General features: G+C 36.6%; 1 protein-coding gene across 1 annotated transcript in view; it reads right to left on the bottom strand.

Moving 5' to 3' along the window:
• The window catches only part of LOC149090248 (protein singed-like), a 58980-nt gene that overhangs the window by 21091 nt on the left and 17512 nt on the right, over positions 1–20377 (bottom strand). Inside the window, exons 2-3 of the mRNA XM_089233340.1 lie at positions 19473–19913; positions 18918–19371 (exon numbers count right to left, since the gene is read on the bottom strand). Coding sequence (XP_089089466.1) covers positions 18918–19371; positions 19473–19889 — 871 coding nt within the window. The 5' untranslated portion in view covers positions 19890–19913. The remainder of the gene's footprint in view (positions 1–18917; positions 19372–19472; positions 19914–20377) is intronic.

Genomic DNA, 20377 nt, shown 5'->3' with positions numbered 1-20377 from the left:
ACTTTATCTGAAACCGACTATAGCTCAGGCCTACCACAATGAAGTGATTTTCTGCCCTTTACCCAATTGGGTGAGCTATAGCGGTAGAATTCGTGCATAATACTGAATAATTCATCAGGGAAATTAAAGCAGCCGCAGAGAGTTTATCTCTCTGGAAAAGGATTTCATTTCATGAACTGAAATCTAACGGGTGTCCTGTAAGTGCTAATGCGGCCTTTATCTCATTAACTGTCTGTCGTAGAGATCTGTCGTTTTGTTGACATACGACAGTTTTGCGGAAGGGGGAGAAGAAAAAATTTAAAAATTAAATTTTCCTTTTTATTTTTAGTGGTTAATATGAGAAAAAAACCAAATGTCAAAACAAAACTTTCGCATGATTTGTAGTATTTTTGGCAACAGTAAGGACTGTGTGCAACAATATGAAATATGCATTTTTCGCATAATTTTCAGGTGAGTAAAAATAATAAAAATCAATATAATGTTGCAATGCGTAAGATCGAATAGATTCATAATTTAACTGAGCATAGAACAAATCAAAAGAAACTCTCGATCTCATTGACCGAAAAAAAGATATTGCTTTATGTGTCTTTTTTGAAAGGTTATAATTAAAGGTATTAATTTATATTAGTAATATTAAGAATATCAGGTGGTAAGAAGTTGCAAAATAATTTTGGAGTGAAGTAAGTATAAATGCGTATAATATATTGTTCAATGTATTTGAGAAACGGGAACTGTTTGAAGGCAAAGCAAATTGTCGTTTCTTTTTCTAAGACTCGAAAAATATGAATTTTATGATATTCAAAGAATTTACGAATATCCATACCAAACAATCGTAGCGACGTTTTCCAACAAGAATTAGATCAAGCCCCTTTTATTTATTTATTTATTTCAATCCATTCCGAATTCAAGCAGATTTAGATGAACTACATTCGACTCGCAAAAGGAAGATAAGAAGCGATCTCCAGCTTCTCATATAGAGACTAATCGACGTCTAAGATCGTGTTCATCGATGAATTATTTATGAAAGAGTCTCATCTCTCAAAAACGAATAAATACGTCCCACTTCGGATAACTCATCGTGAGCCAGTTGCATCTAAAATCACGCGTATTAATTGCATTTCTATCGGGACAACCCCGAAAGACAATAACTGACCGTGATCATCGAAATAAAGCACAATGCATTGACTCAAACAACACCTTTTCGATGTTGATTTGATTTTTTACACAATAGGGGTGACGATATGTATCAAAAACATGACTTCTTTTCTTCATCGAGGAACTATAGATATCTAATTCAGAAAGTCTTTTTTTTTTTTATGCATCACATGCAAAAGAAACAGTTCAGTATTCATACAGTGTTTTGCTTGCTATGTGCACGTGCTTTACTCGGAGGTAACGTTCGTAAGGTACGCATTTAAAGGCCATTTTTACTCTTTTCTGACCGAACGAGTTGCATTTCAGGAAAGCCTAATGTTTTACAGAAATTTCACCTCCGACATTTTGCCCCGATGTTTTGTCCCAGACATTTCGCCCCAGGAATTTCGGAAGACTGGTTATATCTGGAGATGATGATTTAGGAAAGAAAATTCATCTCTGCCTCCACGAACCCCGGTCTCCCGTTTTGCCGGAGGAGTGCTCTACCTCTAAGCTATGGAAACAGATAAAATATTTCCTCTCCTCCGGAGAGTGTACATACTGATAACTGCTGGTTACTAAGCAGGTCGCATTCCAATTTAAGGGGTCGGGTTTACACTATAAAAGTCTTGTAAAAGCTCTTTGATAAAACTGGAAAAATGGCTTATTGGTTGTTTTTCAAGTTTTGTTAAATATCTTTTATCAAACTTTTATAGCGTAATTCGAGCCGAACGAGGTGTAAAAGACGTATTCATGCTGAAACTCGTTACCGCGTCGCCGATATAGCCTCCAACTATTTTTCTTTAATAGCAACCAGCTGATAGTTTTCTATTTCTGAATACAATGTCTGAACTTGAATCCAATGAAATTGGTTGAGTTCATTCAAGCACGAAATCTGATTTAGTTTTTAACTGACTAGAAAAAGGCGAATAATAGTCCATGAAATTTTCCTCTGATGAACTATTTTTTCCAGTCGTAGTGATTGATTCCTCTCCCTCCGCCGCCGATTACGCTTTATAACACTTTCATTTCTGATCAATCTAGTGTGAAAATGTGAACTGGGTTATTAACATAATTGGCATCGAATCTTCTTCGGGAATGATTTCGGAAATTTTCAGAGAGTGAATAAGAGAGAAGGGGGGAAAAATTCTATTTTTCAAATATTTGCTGTTGAGCGTGAAAATTTCTACGAAGAATCCATGTTGAATCGTTTCATCACACGCTTCAGTGTTCGTTGAATACCGAACTAATCAATTTTACAACAATGCTTAACAAATTGTAAAAAAGAAAAAGAAAAAAGAGGAGAAAAATAATTCTATGATAATTTTTTAAATTTGATTTCGAAGATTCTGATTTCACCGCTGGAAGCTGTAAAAAAATTATGTTTATATGCATATTAATCGTACACATTGGTGTCTTAACGTGTGGGACTAATAATCCACCAATACTTTCATATCCTGAGATTTATACTTCATACTGTCATTGATTCTAGAATTATCACTTCCATTGATTCTGAAATTATCACTTCCATTGATTCTGAAATTATCACTTCCATTGATTCTGAAATTATTAATTTCATTGATTCTGAAATTATTAAATTCATCGATTCTGAAATTATTACTTTATTTTTTGATAATGAATAACTAAGTTTAATTATATACATAATACTATGTAATAAAATACATATTTTTTGCTTAGTAACATTAAAAAATATAGCTACACAAATTTGTCCGATTCTGTTGCACAACGACTTTGTGCAGGCACCTCAAGGAAAAAAGATGATTTCTTCACCAAAAATTTGAAGTCTCTCTGCAATTTGGTCCTTTGGTGGCAGTGTTGGGTTAGCAGGGTCGCTAGGAGGTTGCTTCTAAGACGACCCTGTGCCCAGCGTGAATATTCCTTTTAGAGGATACTCCTGGAATGTCAATCTGATCAAAGCATTTCTTGGAGGCACACTGAAGTTCCGACCGTCATATATTCTTAACGACGAGTGAGGCTGGATTTCCACGTGGGCAAGTATAGAATTTGCCCAAAGCAAGATGATTTCGGGCCCTCCCCCAGAAAAATTTAAATAATATATATTAATTGATGTACGAAACATCTTTGACGTTGGTAGCAGGGCTTTATAATTTCTGATCCCTTCATATCAATCAGGCCCAGATGAAGGGGAGAAAAAGAAAATCGTGAAATAAAAACTGCATATACGCTTTTTGCTTCCAGAAATGCTGAAAAATACCGACGCAAAAATACGCGCAAAACGTAAAAAAAAAATTTTAATTTACAATGAATGAAATTCTTTAATAACTTGAGGGCCCCTTCCCTTTTCGACCCGAGGCTCAACCATTTGATATGGATAAACCTTAATCTACGTACTGCATATATAAAATGCATTTCATATAAAGTATGCTATTCAGGGTGCATATGTAACAGGGCTACGACATTTTACTGGCGAACCGTTGATCCTAGAGGTATACTTCCAATTAGACAAAGTATCTAAATAACGTGCAGTACTCAGAAACGTCATGCAACATGAATAACATATCTGAGTACTGCACGTTATTAGGATACTTTTTCTAATTTGAAATATTCCTGTAGGATCTACGGTTTTGTCAATAAAAAGTGTCACACACCGTTAACTATACACTTCTTGTATTTATCTTATATCATCATTTTTTTTAAGAGACACACCTGCTTTCTTTTTAATTGAGTAATTCCCAACGTTAATAACCAGTAATTCCCAGAATGTTCCAGGGGGGCGGTAGAAGCTACGGGTATAACATAGGATCCTATGGATTACATTGCGTTGGGGGGCGATGGGAGAAAAACATTTCTGAAGAAGGGGGCGATGTGGGACAAAAAAGGTTGGGAAACTATGATTTAAACTATCTGGCATATATAGTGTGCTTTCCATTTCATATGGGCCGCATGTGTATTGCACTTTCATTAATTATGAAATTACTAATTTTTGATTGATTATGAAGTTACTCTCTCTCTCTCTACTGTCATTGATTCTAAATTTTCCATTGATACTGATATGATTATTTTTATTGATCCTGAAATTATCACTTTCATTGATTACAAATAAAAATACAAACACAAAAGCCACAACAGGCAAGTTGCCCGACGAGGTGACTGAAAAAAAGATTCCCATAAAAAATATGGATGAAACACACACAAATACAAGCAAAATACAGCAACCCAATATAAAATCATACGTCACCAAAGAAAAAAATAACAATTATTAGTAATTATATATACAGTCAAATCCTGTTATAACGAACTCCAAGAGAGGAGTTCGTTATAACGGGAGTTCTTTATAACGAAAAATTTCGTTATAAAGGAATTCCAAGTTTTTGCATTGTTCTTACGTACGCTTATCTGAGGGATTAGAAAAGTGTTCGTTAAAACGAGATTTTCGCTATAATGGTATTCGTTGAAACGAGATTCGACTGTAATACACTGGCCGTAAAAAAAGATTGTGGTTGCCTTAATCTAAGTACGGATAGCTTCTCGATTTATCCCATGTTTGTCGTAAGTTCTTTTCAAACTTGTCAATTGTGTGTGTTACAATTCAAGACCCCTAGAGGTAAGCTAGTCCATTTATTAACAACCCTATCAGAGAGAAATTCTCTTCGACACCATAACCCGGAATTGTCCCTTATCAATCGATAATGGCGTCCCTTTATCGAAGCAGTTGATTGACGGTGTATTAATAACTCATGTGTGGGCTATTTTATCCATCTCGTTGAAAATTTTAAACACTCCGATCACATCCATCTGACACCTGTGTTCCTCCAATGTAAACATATTCAAGAAATCAAGTCTTTTTTCGTAACTCAAGTCTTGTGTGCCAACAAAAGCACGCGTAGCTCTTCTCTGCGCCCTCTCAACCAAGTCTATGTCCTTCTGTAGGAAGGGTTTTAAAGTTTAGGGGTATGATCACCTAAACCTTACAGCATACTACTTGTCCGGGACGAATTAAGCCTCGGAGAAGCGAAAGAATGACTTAAGGAGAACGCGAAGAGACCTTTTAAGAATGAAACCGAGCATTATATTCGATTTTTAAAATTAACTTTTAAACAAAATTAACTTTTTATGAGGTCAGCTTGTCCTAAATAAAAAAGCAATCAGAGAGAGAAAGTTGTCTCTCTTAAAGTCCAACTAAACAAATTCCACTTTCCCAAGTGCAATATTATTCGCTTGCCAAATATATATATAGTGCCACATATTCGCTTGAATATTTGAATTCAAAAATAGCTGAAAATGAAGGAAAGAATCACATAAACTAACGGACAAACTCATTTTACATGCCTCATATACTATTTTTTCCCCTCATGTTCAGCTACTTTCGAATTCAAATATCTCAGCGAATTTTGCACTTTACTACGTATGTTAAGCATTAGTTTATCACGTTTTTTTTTAAATGTGAATTTTTCATTTTTATTTTTTGTTGTGCTTGGGAGAGACAGGGCAACAACTTTCCAATTTAGTTTTTGAGAACAGCCCTACAAAATACGAAGTTAATTGTTTTATTTCAATAACTGTACAACCCCCCATTGAGAATGACGTATCTGAGATTGGATCTTGAAAATAGTTCAAATTCTTGTTGAGACCGAAGGTGATGCACGAAAGCAAATAAGGAGAGAGTGGACCTGAACCTTTCTTCCATCTCTTTTGTGTCCGAAACATTTTTAAAGCTTTAGCCGGCGCGATTCGCGTCTGAGATGAAACAACTTCACCTATCGTACTTCATCCATCAATGCCAATATCATAATATAAACCTTATGTAAGTGCCGGTAAGTGAAGTGGTCGCCAGTGGCGACAAAAATTTGAACTAAATTTGTTTCTGTACAAATTTAGGTTCTGTACAAAAAAAAATCTTCACGAGAATATTTTTTTTTTCAAACCGCTCTTTCATTTTTATTCAAATATACCAATTCTTTCAATTTTTTATTAACTTTTAAACTATTTACGAATCTATGGGACACCCTGTATAGAAGTTTCTGGCCCGCGAGCGGCAGAAACACCTCCTAACCAAATCATGCCACACCGCTCTGTTTCAGAGAAGAGATTTTAGCAGGTGGTCGAAGAAGACCTGGGCCCAGCTGAAAAATGTTCTTGTACGTGTCGAGAACCCAAAGGGAAGTTTGTTTCTGTGCAATGCTTGTGCGGCCATCTGCCATCTATGTTTCGAACTATGAGTGAAGTGTAATGATTGAATAATTGTGCCGTTTTAGGCTTGTTGCTCTCTGCGGTGAGACTTTTCAACGGGGAGATCGGCAGAAACACCGCATATCTGGCCCGAAGACTCAAAAGGCTGAGCACTTCTGCCTTAAATGGTTATTATAAGGAAACTACAGATTCTCATTTTAATTCATGCACATAACACCTTTGAAAAAAACCTCATAAATAAAAAGTATATAATGTCGACCATATATAAATATACGCGGGGTCATGAATGGTTAGTTCGTAAAGTATTTCAAAAGCATCGTCTCTCATAAACTGTTTTAATTTCATTATATGGGAAAAACTTGTTTCTTTTCTGATATACATACATAATATGCTTATCTTTAAAGGTAGAGGAGACCCAGTTTTTATTCATCTATTTCTTTCTTACAAAGTCGAGAAAAAAAGTAGGACGTGGGTAAGAGAAATCAGTACGAGGAGCACTGAGAAAAAAAGATGCACATTTTTTATAAAAGGAAATGATGAGGCAATAAAAGAAGAATAACACAGAGGTGTGGTGTTATTTTCGCTGTGAGAAGTAGAAAAGAAAAAAAAGACGAAAGTGTAATGATGATAATGGCGTTATTTCAGCGCCATTTAACGAGAGCTCCGCGATGACCTCTGTTCCATTCATTTTTGAGAGGAAAGAGTGGAAAGAAACAAACCACCAACAACCTCTCTTGTGGAATTAAACCCAAGAATAATGATGATGATAAGAGGGAGAGAGAGAGAGAAATTCATTCAGCTTTTTAAAGTATCTCTCGAGCCTCCCGAAGCGAAATAATAAGCGAGAAAGGACTTTTCCTTTTATTTTCCTTATTCACTCCGATGTGTTGTATTGTTTGTCGAATCTTTGTCAGTTACGGTGTGACACGGTTTAGTTATGGGTTGTTGGCATCGTCTCCGGCGGACGGATACGATTAGGCACGCAGCATAGGCCTACATACAGACATACCCTGGGCAAACGACGTACCAGCGAACAACTCTCTGTACGCCCATGTTGATCTGAACCAATATCAAGAGTCTCCTTTTTTTTAGGAGATCCTTATGGTAGAGGAAGAGAAATTCTACCTACGCCCTCTCTCTCTCAGTGAATGAGTGCATAGTCGGTTGCGTCTTTTGTTTGAAATTTTTTTTGGAAAGGACATTAAGTCTAGTCTAATGCCTTGAAGTATGTTTGGCGTGGTGTGTCTGAGATCTGATGCCTCTACTAAAACCATATCACTTGTCTTTGGTGTATTTTGCGCTAACCTTCTGGTCCGGATAGGGAGGTCCTATTTTGAGATTTACTTGAAATCTCGAAATTTGTTCGTGGGGTTCATTATATAAAAAGAAAGAAATTAACTTTTCATATAGTCCCCATGTGCTATAACTTCTAATTATTGAAATGTAGATCCCGCTCTGTATTTGCAAAAAATTCCATATTTTTAAATGCAATATTTATCGAGATATTAAATTTATAAAAAACACTGTTTTGGCAACTTGTCACTGTGCTGGCAAGTATTCATCGGCTCTGAAGTTGCCATTTTCAGGGAGTGTACACTAATAGAATAATCTCAACGATTTTATTTATTCGCCAGAAATAGCAATTAATTTTTTTTTAAACAATTACAGAATTTTTACAACTTTACGTTTCGCAATTTGTGAATGTGAACCACACCCTCAATCATTATCGACAAATGCCGAAAACTTTGTCTTATATCTCCGTTGGTATTCGTCATTGCATTTAAAACTATGCAATTTTTTGAATTTTTTTTTCTTAGAACTACATTTACTTTTCACTAATTGGACGTTTTAACGCATTGGGCCTACATGGAAGGCAAATTTTTCAATTTTTTTTATGTATGCGGTCACTTAGGAAATTTTGAGTTTTGAGGAAAAAAAGACATTTTGAGTGATCGGTATATTGCTGAAAAATCGGAGAGAAGTACAGTCGCTCCCCCTTTATCGGATAAACTACTCAGGCAACAAAATTTTTCCCATGTAGACAATGTTGAAATTCCCTCTTGACATAATTTTAACGACTTTTTCCCCACTTAATCAAAAATATTACGCTTCACACGTCAACTGTTAATACATATCACCCACTAATGTCAATAATGTTTTTATTGAATAAAACATCTGGAATTAATGGGAAAATATGTTACTAGGTTAAGATAAATGCATTTGAGAGTAAGTTCTGTGGCCTCCAAGTATTCAAGTTGTCTTCTATACGTAAATTTAATTGTTTTTTTTTGTTCTCTGTTGAGCTAATAGGGGGCGCTAAATTTCCTAATGAAAAGTAAAAGTCTTAGGTATTGATGATTTGGTATTGTTATAATTAAATATAATTTTCATTTCATTTTTGATGTCTGATTTATTTGAGAACCTTTATTGATATTGATTCTTCATCAGTTTTCAATATACTAACTATAATAACGTTGTAAAATGGCAATTGAGTTGTTCTTCGCATAAACGGATACCCCGCTTATTCGGATATTGCGTGCTGGAATCGTTGATATCCGATTAAGCGGGGGCCGAAATTCACACCAAATACTATATAGGGATGATTATTCCTAAAATTTTCTTATTCAACTACGAACTCAGAATTACGCTACGAATCCATTAAATTTGGCCTTTGCATTTTTTTTTGAGAGCTAAGCTGGAAAACCAACATTCGTAAAGATATCCTAAATGCAGTTCATCAAAAACATTTTGCGGGCTATAAAAATAAAAAATAAAAATTTTCCAGACACATTCGGAGTAGATAATGTATTATATAATGTGAGAGAATCGAAATGTTTCGTTTACCATCGCGGTCAGAGCACACAGTACGTCACTCAGCTATTGACCTCAGCCAGCATCCTTCTATCGAGTCGTGCCGCCATTGCAAAAAAAGCAAGGTCAAAAATTGCATGCTTCGACTGTGATTACACCCCCCCCCCTTTAAAAAAAAAGGGTTTGGTTCAGGTGAGGGGGGGGGGGAAGAAGTGTATCCATTCTTTCGGACATTACGCATCTATCAATTGACCAACTACATCCTATTCCTCTCTTTATAGGAATTTTCTTTTTTTCGGTATCATTTGTACCGACGTAACGCATTTCATGCCATACAGAATGTAAAAAAAAAAATAAAGAGTGGACAAACGATTACGTCACTTCCGGCTTCTTTTTTGTTTTGTTTTTCCTCTTATCATTCATACTTTCAAACACACGTGTATGCATGCATGCAAACAGATCGTGTGCAGCAAGAAGTAGTGGTGGTGATGGTAGGTATGGTCCTCGGAATGTTGGTATTCGAAAAAATAAAATAAAGGTCGGTTATTACGGTCCAGTGAACAGCGATCGGTCTTCCTTCCAGCAATAAGTGGTCGCATATTATGTACCGTGAGCACTTTGTGCAAAAAAAAAAGAAAAGAAAAGGCCGTCAATGGTTCGGACCGAATCGCTATTTGTCCGTGCCTACGAAAAGGTCACTAACTCCTCATCGGAGTCGGGCAATGGACATGGGCGTCATTTGAAATGGTAAATCTGAATTAAATTTAGCCCGAAAGCTGATAATAATAATTTTTTTTAGTCTGTTATATCATCGGGATTGCGTGTTATCAGTTATCAGAAATGTGTGAAATTCCAATATCAGGTGAAATATTTCTCGAGTACTACTGAAAGAGTTTCCGGTGTACTACTAAGTTGAAACTCTGAAAAGGATTTAAGAAGCTTTATATCTGCTATTTTCGTTGTTTATAGAGCATAGAACGTTCTAAGAGTATACCTAAAGGTTGAAGAAAATTTAAAACTTGAGCGAATTTATCCTACTACAGTCGACGCCACTTATTATAATCACGGATAATGTTATCATTTGGTTACTGTTATCACTTTTGCATGTACGGAACGGAACAGACCAGTACCATAACATCGGCTTCCGAGTGGCGCATATAGTGGTAAGATGCTCGTCTTCCACTATGAAGGTTACCATCAAGGTCCATGGGTTCGAATCCGGGCAGAAGTTCAATACAGTATTTTGTCATTCACAATTTCATTTGAAAGTCTCAAAATAAATAAACAAATCATACGAGCTATAGTTACCAAAGGAAAATAAAAAAATAGCTCCAATTACTGAATTTAATTCAATTTCTCCGGGAGACTAGGAGATTATTTCAAAATACGGGACAACCACGTATGCACGGTGGACGTCTGTTACCCTCAATGAACAATGATAAAATATGAATAGCACCCGTAAACGTTTTTATGTTCGAGAAAGACGTGGGTAAAATTTTTAATCTTGATATAGCGGCATGATTAGGAAAAAGTTGGCCATAACTGGAGTAAGGTACGAGAGATTATAAAGATAGAGGTAGTATGAGAATATATATTATATTTCATAAGAGTAACGCAATATTGTGACCTATGTAGTACTTCGGTGTAGGTCAAGACGGCAATTCAATTTAGGAAATTGAATGAGGAGAAATTCATAAATTATGAGAGATTACTCTAACTCGAACCAGTCACACAAAAATACGTGATAATAAAGTTATTTATAGATGAGTTTCCGTAACAGAAAAATACACATTTTTAGATGGTTGAACCTCCATAAAGATAGATTTTTTTTGCTTCTCTAAGTGACTTTTTTCTTTTCTAAGAAGAAAACTCAAAGCCGAGTTCTTTTGTGAAACGTAATTTGGTTCCAATAATGATAGTAATAATTAGAAGGAGGGGGCTTCGTACCAGCGAAATGCTCCCCGAACTAGTTAAAACTTATTTATTTTCTTTTTAGCAATACTGTACTCGTGCTTAATGATATACGATGTAGCGCGATAACGATGTTCATTCAATTCAGAAAGGCATATTGACGGGGAGAGAAAAGGAAAAGAAAATTAAAAGAGAGGGAACGTCCCGCTAATAAAAGATGCGTATTTTGTTTTTTCTCAAACTTATTTTCGAATAAAGAGTTAATGAATGAAGAAAAGAATCTTTATTAAGATTAAAAAACTGGAACGTATACAAGGAAAAAAAAAAAAGAGAAGGATCGCAAATTCTTCAGGAATGTATGGGATTAGAGCTCTGTATATTAGCTCTCTGTATATAATCCGAGATGCGACCGAACAAACGGAGCATGGATACACATTTTGGATTAAAGATTAATTATTTTAATTTTTCTCTTATTTTGTTTTTCACGTTCAAGTGGTTTTGACCTAATGTCCTACAAAGTTGCTGTATTCCTTGCGAGAAAAACAACAGGAAAAAATGTACGTGGAGGTGATAAAAAATTTTTTTCTGACTTTAAAACAACTATACATTGTGGACGAGAAGTCCTGAACACATTTTAAAAGTTAATAAAAAAACCAATCAATTGGCATAAAAAAAGGTGTGATTTACACTAAAATACTTATCATGGCAAAGAATTTGTTTTGATAAATTAAAAAAGAAATAAATAAAACTTTACTCACAGATGGCTCTGTAAAACGAAAGACACCAAATCTATATATAGTATATAAAATTGATTTTCTGTCAGTCTGTGTGTATGTTCTCTATACAAATCCACAATTTTAGATCTATCATCGTCCGATTTTGCATATATATACCAAACGGAACTCGACTTGAACGACAGGCTACTTTAAAAGTTTGTCAGAGCTGGGCAAATGCCCGAAATGGGCGTTCAAGCACAGTCGTCTTTCGCATCAAACTTTGAGAAATTGGACACTTACTGCCAAGTTTTGTATTTGTTATCCTCCTTATGGCTGCTCTCTTATAAGGAAGTGGCTGTACCATCTTTGAAATGAAATAATCCATCATTGGAGTGCCTATGACGGTGAAGATTAGACCACGGAGTACTTGGTACTTCGAATAATGGCAACGGCAAAATTGATGGTACTTGTCGCTTATGTGAACAGCTTCGTGTCATTCTTAACTAAATTGTACGAAACCAAAATGGATGATGTTAAAAAAAGGTGGTCTCAAATTAGACTTGAAATTTTTCGCTTACACTATAGACCAGGGGCTCTTCAACATTTTAGTCATTGCTGGCTACATCGAAGCTTACTATAAAACCCGCGGGCCACCAAGTCATAAAGCGCTATAGGATGCATCCGAATCACCAATGCTTTATTCAGTGATGTAATGAAGTTGTACAGTGGGGTGCCTTTACGAACGGACCAACTGGCCCTAGCAGCCCGAAATTATTCTTTTTGCGTGTGATTTTGCGTGTGCGTTCTGGCTTCTAATTGTTCTGAGGGACTTCTATTTATTCTGAGAAATTATTATTAAATACGGTTTCTTGAGTACAATACTTTTTTTATTTGAAAAAAAAACAAACAAATTGATTCCTTTTTAGTACTTTTTATTTATTTATTTTTTTGTGAGCTGCTAAAGTTTTCCGTGTTCGGAGATGTATAAAATCGCACCAAATCGGCGAATCAAAAATGAAATTCAAGGTAAAAAATATTAAACTTTTCAAAGCCAGATTTGATCTGATTGTAGATAATATTAAAATCAAGGGGCGAGACCAATGTTTTACCTTCAATTAACCATTTTAGCTAATTAAAAATCTACTCTTCTTACTAATTAATTAATTTCTGTGCTGATGTTTCCATTAAAAATATGCCAACAATATCAGTTTATATCCGTTTTTGAAATTAAAAAAACAATTCAACACGCTTTTTACCAGTACAAATACAAATACAACGCCACAACAGGCAAAATGCCCAACGAGGTGGCTGAGAAAAAGATGCCCATAAAAATATGGATGTCATATATTTAAAAAATATAGCAACCCAATTAAAAATGCAATTAACAAAAATTGTAAACAATATAGTGATGATGAGTTGCAACTTAAACCTGTCATTTCATAACGTTTCATTTTCACATAAAACTTCACATTAGTTCTCGCAGTTTTCATGAGAAGTGCTCGCCTGTATTTAGTGAATGTAAACATTCGGAAAATTTCACTGACAATTACTAAGCTATAAGTATATACTACTCCTCTGAAGATGATGATGATGAGGAGAGCAGTATTGTGTAGAATGATACTTTTAGCGTCAGTATTTTCTGGAAACGAACAAGAATGAAACAAAACGGAGAAGAAGAGAGTAAAAAGAAAACTTGAGCAGTCGGCTTTACGACCGTTACCGTCACGGGTCAGAAGCCTTGAGAGAAACGGAATCTGGGCCTCCTACAAGAAGTAACAGCAATCATGCGACGCAGCGCATCAATTTCAAACATCATTCCCGAGGTCAATGTCGAGAGACAAAAGGATGGTATGCGACTGTAGTAAGCACGTTTCCACTTTTTTTTTTTTTTTTGATGCAGCTTTGCAGAAAGAATGGAGAAGCCGTCGTTCTTCGTTTCGTTTTCTTCTTATATATTTTTTGAATTTAAAATTTCGTTCGCTTGCATTATATACTTTTTAAACGGTCGCTTCTTGTTTTTGCTTTTCTTTATGGTAATGTAGAAGAAGAACAATATGGATTGCTGCACTTCACAAAGCGCTCTTATGCAAGTCACATATTATGGTTATTTTTTTTCGCGTGTATTCTTAAAAGACTTTAAAGTTCGGTAAACTTTGGAAACCCAAACGCCTTATTTTCTTTTACCAGATAGGCATAGTCAAGATATTTTCTAAAAAAAGACTTAAAGACATTTATATCCGTTGAATGGTGGGTACCTGATACGGTGACCTACTTCGAATATTTCGGGGGTGTCCGGCAAAATCTATTCGATCATTTCTTATTTCTCTCTGACTTTCACTGACCACAACTCCTGAAGAAAGTACATTCAGTGATACTTCAGCTAACAAAGATGATTCGTTCCGCAATGATGTTCGTTAGCCGGAATCTTCGTAAGCCGAAACGTGATTTTCCATAGGTTTCTATAAAAAACCGTTTGATTCGTTTCAGGTTCTGCTCAAAATTTAAAGATACGTTTTTAACACACCGAGAAACGCTATAAAAAAAAGACAAAAACTGACAGAAGGCTAAAATTAACAACTTCAAAATTTGATAAATGAGAAAAATGATAAAGATAAAGATGATAAAGATGATAAAATAATGATAAAGATGAGAGATATTAATTATCTTTTTATTGTACACTAATGTATACGCACACGCAACTAGTTTTAGTTTACTTAAAGCTGGTGTTGACACAACCTAGTCGATAAGTGTCATCGTCCATTTGTGATTTGGTGAGCTCATTTCTGTGTCTGATACATGCAGATGGAAAAGATAAGCTCCTAGAATGTCCAGACTGTTCAGTTTCACGCTTAAGAGTCTTGCACTGAAGAAAAGCGTGTTCCGAAAATATAGGCTCCCGTTTCCCCAATGCGTTTTATCTTCGCTGAATCTTTTATTTTACATGAAATGATTCAAAAACTTCCAGAAAAAGTGTAGGTAAATCTGGTAAAAGATTCCGAAGTGGACATGAGTTAATCGGACTCATTTAGAGTAATTCTGATGATGACTGGCACCGAAATTCAACTCTCGACGCTGATGTTTTAAGTGTAGCACATGCATCCATATAAACGAAAATGTCCGTTAGCAGAGGCAGAAAAATCACGAAAAAAATTCTTCGTTAGCCGGAAAATTCGTAAGACGAGGCATTCGTTTGCCGAGGTATCATTTGTACTGTGATATAATCAAAAATCTTAACTTCCCAAATGTTCTTTGAATTTCAGCTTCCACCTTTCACAGAATTTTTCTCTGTCTTTTATCAAATATTTGCATATTTCTGACTTTTGTTACATATTTTACACAAATTTCCCTGACTTTCCAGGTTACTAGGAACTTTGTATTTGTTCACGGGGTACGAATGAATTTGTTTTCTTTTAAACTTTTTAAAATGAATGATGAGGGAATAGAGGGTGTTTTAAATTAAATCTTTAGAACGGACGAAAATCGTATAATGCGTGTGATCATGGATCACACTGTAAATTGTAATTCATTGAGTAATTGTGTTCATTGTAATTCTGGAGCAGGGGTTCTTAACCCCTTTTTCAGCCGTGACTCGAAATCCAACAGCACAATCAACTAAGCGATCCATCGGTCTATTTTAAACTTGAAAATTATTATCCAAAATATCTCTGCTTAACAAAATGTTAATTTTTCGAAATTAGGGAAGCTAGTCCATGGCGGCTTAACAGGTGGGCCAACACGGCCCGAGGCCAAGTCTCAAACTCAAAGGAGGGGAGGGATGTCCAAATTACTGGAAGCTTTCACTGATTCTGGAATTATTTCGCTTGTCTCAATTGTGGAATTATTTCATTATTCATTAATTTGAAATTCTCATCACGTCTGAATTTTCATTAATGTTAAGGGGTAATTTGATGTGACGGTGCTCGACACTGGACTAGATGCACCCTTATCCGACGGGATAATTATTTTCTCACCAGGTTCCCCCCCCCCCCCGGGCTGATGAGAAAATAATAGCGGGTACTCTTAGACTCGATTTTTTTCTTCTGTGAGAGAGAGGAATCAAAAAAAAAAAAAAAGAAAGTAAAAATCATGAAAATTCATAATAAATGAAAGAAATAATTTTAGAATTGATGAAAATTCATAATAAATGAAAGAAATAATTTTAGAATTGATGAAAATTCAGAATTGCAGAATTGATGAAAATTTAGAATTTATTAGAAAAAAAATTCCAGAGACATGGTGAAAATTCAGACTTCATGAAATTCACAATTCCAGAACTATTCCCACTTAGATTAAAATGCAGAAAAAATCCCGGAATTATTTTTTTCTAGATGAAAATGCATTTTGTACAGAATTGATGAAGATGCAGATTTACAGAGTTGATAAAAAATTCAGACTTTACGAAAAAAAATATTGTAAATGCGGCCGCACCTGTCTCACAACCCCCCCCCCCCCCCCATCCCCAAGGGTGGCTGGCACTGGAAAACAATCATGCTACGATTTGAACCTAGAAATATCTGGATCATAAATGAAAGAAACTTTTTTGAAATCCCAGGTAGGTTCGTTTTTTTAAAAACCAAAAAAAAAGTAAGGAAAAATTAATTATTTTTTTAAATCAATAAAAATGAATATACGAAACGCAGAATCGTCGCAAAGTTGTGCGTTTTACTTACTGTGCAGTGTTATGTGTGGTAGCAGAATGCAAAATTTGACGTTGAGAGAAAAATAAAAAGTCACACAAACACTCATGCCAGGCACAGAAAGAGTCGAGATCATTAAACGGTCCATTAAATTCATGTGCGTTGCCATGAGAACTTCTTCGCCTTTTTTTTTTCTCCCTTATACCTCACATTGGCTGCAAGTGATCTAAAGAAAATAAAAGAATGGAACACACACATGGCTTCTCTTTTCATGCTCTGGTTCTCAAGACTGTCTTCTCGACCCATTCATTATAAGCAGGTAGAAAAAAGGAAGCGAAAAAAAAAAAAAAACACCGCAGACAAACAATTTCGAAAGGAAAAAAAGTGGCAAAAAAAATCAACAGTGACATCGACAAACGAACAAAAATGACCGATCACGCATACAAAAAATAAGTAAGGAAAATGAAAAGTTTAAAGGTAGGTACGTTAGGACATCTATAGCACTAATTTTCTTCTTTCCACGAAGAGGGGAAAAAATGACTTGTTCAAAAATAGAAAAATTCTTCTCCACTTAAAACGCAATCACATATTATATGTTTCGATATAATCATTTCGTCACAGTGTAACGGAATCAGCGAATCAAGTTGCCAAATTGCTTGGGGGGGTTGACAAACTAAATGATTAATGTCCCAGATTGGCAAGCGAACAATTCACTACATTGGACAAAGGCGATAACAAAAACCTTATTCATTGGAATCGGCCGCAGACGCGGTCAATCAATATTTCGTGCTCCTTAAATTGCATCCGTTTTGAATCATCTCTTTTTTTTTTTTGCCAAATCTTTCCCCATTTATCAATTGACGTGCTCTGAATACACCCACGAACTGCTCAGTCGAAACGAAATTACAAGTTGTGGTTATAAATCATAAATGATGAATTGTGCCTTTCAGCATTTTCCATTATTTTCAAATTCAGTTCTCTCTACTGCTATTTTCTTAAATTTCAACAAAGTTTCATTCGACTGAATATATAATCAAAACCAAAAAAACCGGCTTTTTAACACTTCGACCTCAGGCCGTGAAGCGATTGAAGAATCCGTGGAGGAAGAGAGAGAGATATAAACGTGATTCACTGTTCTACAATACTGTATACCAGAAAAACGGTATGTATTCAATTCCTTGAATAAGAGAGCAACAGGTCTACAACGGTGCAGAAAATATTGAATCATCACACTTCACTCATAATTTTTAAAATAGATAGCAGCACTAAAATTTCACGTGCAACAGTAGATATTCGCTCAAACCAATAGGTACACATGCGCACATCCGGCACAACTCCTTCACAACTGCCATGGCGACAGAGTTGCGCTCGGTGTGAAAGAAAGAACTTCTGGAATGGAGAGGAGAAGTACCAACCATTGGAGTGCCTCACCACCGTCAGCGTGGCTTATTTCTACGATAAGAATTATTTTTGTCAGCTCATAGAACAGTTGGTGCTCCGTTCTCGTCGTATACGTATTATTTCTGTGCTCAGATGGCAAAATGTTGTGTCACTTTTCCCAAAAAAATTGAGTTTTTCACATTCCGGAAGCTAGCTCCTAATGTTTAGAACACACGTGCTCAACCTATGACCCCCGAAATCATATGATGTGACCCACGACCTCAAACCTAATTCAGTGAACCAAGCGGTACATTACCAGATTACTTAAATGATCCGCGGCACATTTACATATCACTTAAGTAGCCCGCTGCACATTCTCACATCGTTTGAGTGGTACGCGGCATATTTCCAGATAACTCAAGGGACCCGTGACACATTTAAATATCTGGGATACAATTACAGATCACTTAAGTAGCCCGCGGCATATTTATAGATAACTTAAATGACCTGAGTCACATTTGCAGATCACTTAAGTGGCCAGCAGCACAATCTCACTTCAATCAGTTGGTCCGTGGCATAATTCCAGGTAACTCAAGTAGCCCAGGAGGGACCTCGGACACAGTTCCAGATCACTTAAGCAGCCCTCGGCCCATTTCCAGGCAATAATGTGGCCCGTGACACGTTTTCAATGAATGGCCCACATCCTCCAAAAGGTTGAGTACCTTTGGTTTAGAAAGGTGGCAAAATATCGTCTTTCTCTTTCAGTTCGTGAGAAAACAACAGAGAGAGACTAATTGTAACAAGTCAAAAGCCACAGAATCGCATGTTGGCAAAATGTTATTCACTACTGTCTATTTTGAAATTTTTAGAAAGTGACTTATATATAACATTTTGCCATCCGACCACAGTTTTTTCTTCTCAAATTTGATTCATTGCGTATCCATACACAAATTTGTCTGCACGCGATTATTACGTTTATTATTATTATTATAACACATGTATTGGAGCATAACCGATTTAACTGCGGTCGGGATTCAGGAATTTACGGTCCAGTGTGAAACTAACGTTATGGATCTTTACGATATCACGACCAGAGCCTCGATTAGGCGATTAGGAGGATGCAAGCGGGCGCTGTTGAAACTTTAAAAAGCCTTACCTTGTTTGACGGAGACGTATTTCCCATTGAAAGCTACGAAGGCGGCCTGGGGGACGGAGTCTTCCAGGAAGAACAGTTCGTCTTTGGTGACTGTAGGCGACCTCGTCCTGAGCACGGCTTTGCTGCCCAGTGGAGCCATGTATCTGCCAAGGTTATCTCTGAGTGCCAAGTAGCCTGAGTGGAACTCCAGTGTGAACAGGGTCTCGGGATCAAGATTGTCGGACAGCTTTCCATCATGTTTCAAGTATTTGTCGTTGCAGGCATGAAGTGCGTACCTCCCGTCGTGGAATTCCAGGGTGAACAGGGTATCCTCTCCCCATGGCGTATTAGCGTCGACGTGCACCTCTTCCTGGTTTGCCGACAGTCGGGCATATCGGCGGCGACCGACGCTGCGGATATTTACTTGAGGTCTTGCCGCCAAGTGAACTGTCCAAAGCTCTGAAGGCCCTGGCACCTATTAAAAACAAATTATTTAATTCTTTTTGTATTAAATATTTGATAGACATTAAATAAATATATAGAAATTATTTAGAGGTCTTTGACTCGAATCCTCACCTTTGCAGAACACAGCAGTTTATCGTTGGCAGCTCCAAGGAAATATCCCCTGACAGCATTCCTGAGAGCCCACCTGCCAGTGCCGTCGTTCGCCACGGCCACGTAGAACTTGGCTCCTTCTGTCTTCTCTTCGTCCTCGCAAGTGACGTTGCCGAAATGGTCCACGCTCAGGTAGCGGTCTAGGTGACTCCTCAGGCAGACAGCGTCATCCTCTCCGAAGGGCTCCAAAGTCCAGAGCTGTTTTTTCTTGAGACCGACCCCGTTTGCGTTCACTTTAAAACCGAAAGATTCCGCTGTCAGGTACCTGCAGTGGCTGTTGAGCAGGCCAACCCGCCAGTGTTGGGCCACCGGATCAGGACAGCTGCCTCCGTTCAGACTTCCGTTGAGACCGTTCGTTCCATTCATGTACTCCGACATCTCTGACAGCCCGTGAATCTGCCCCTGCAAATAAAATTATTGCGGGTTAGGTTCGCTAGATGCATGACAGTTATACGAAGAACACAGGTTGACGCAACAGTGAACACATGTAACTATCAGAGAAACAGGTTACGCATCCAGAGGATTTAACGACACGCAGAACCTATTTATCAACTCCATCATTATCTTAATCCGTTTTAATTTTTCCGCATTCATGTATTTCTAATGAATATGGAAGTACATACTATAGATCTTAAAATACATTGCATATAAGGGAGAAACGATACTGCATAAGGGAATGCAGTTTCTTCTTCAAGGAATAAAGGTGTTAAACTTTACTGGTGATAGGTAAAGCTACTGATGGTGTAGATTTGTAGATTTCTACTGGAAATATAAATGTGTGTGGATCCAAGGAACCTATAGCTCAGAGTGCTAGATTTTAATTAATGTTCCCGTTCTTTTGAAGTGATCCTTCCGCTTTTCCGAGG

Source organism: Pholcus phalangioides, unplaced genomic scaffold, assembly GCF_987345545.1.
Source record: "Pholcus phalangioides strain wild (caught in Gottingen) unplaced genomic scaffold, Ppha-v1.0 ptg000001l_1, whole genome shotgun sequence".
Classification (NCBI taxonomy): Eukaryota; Metazoa; Arthropoda; class Arachnida; order Araneae; family Pholcidae; genus Pholcus; species Pholcus phalangioides.
This window is presented reverse-complemented; position numbering and strand designations above follow the sequence as displayed.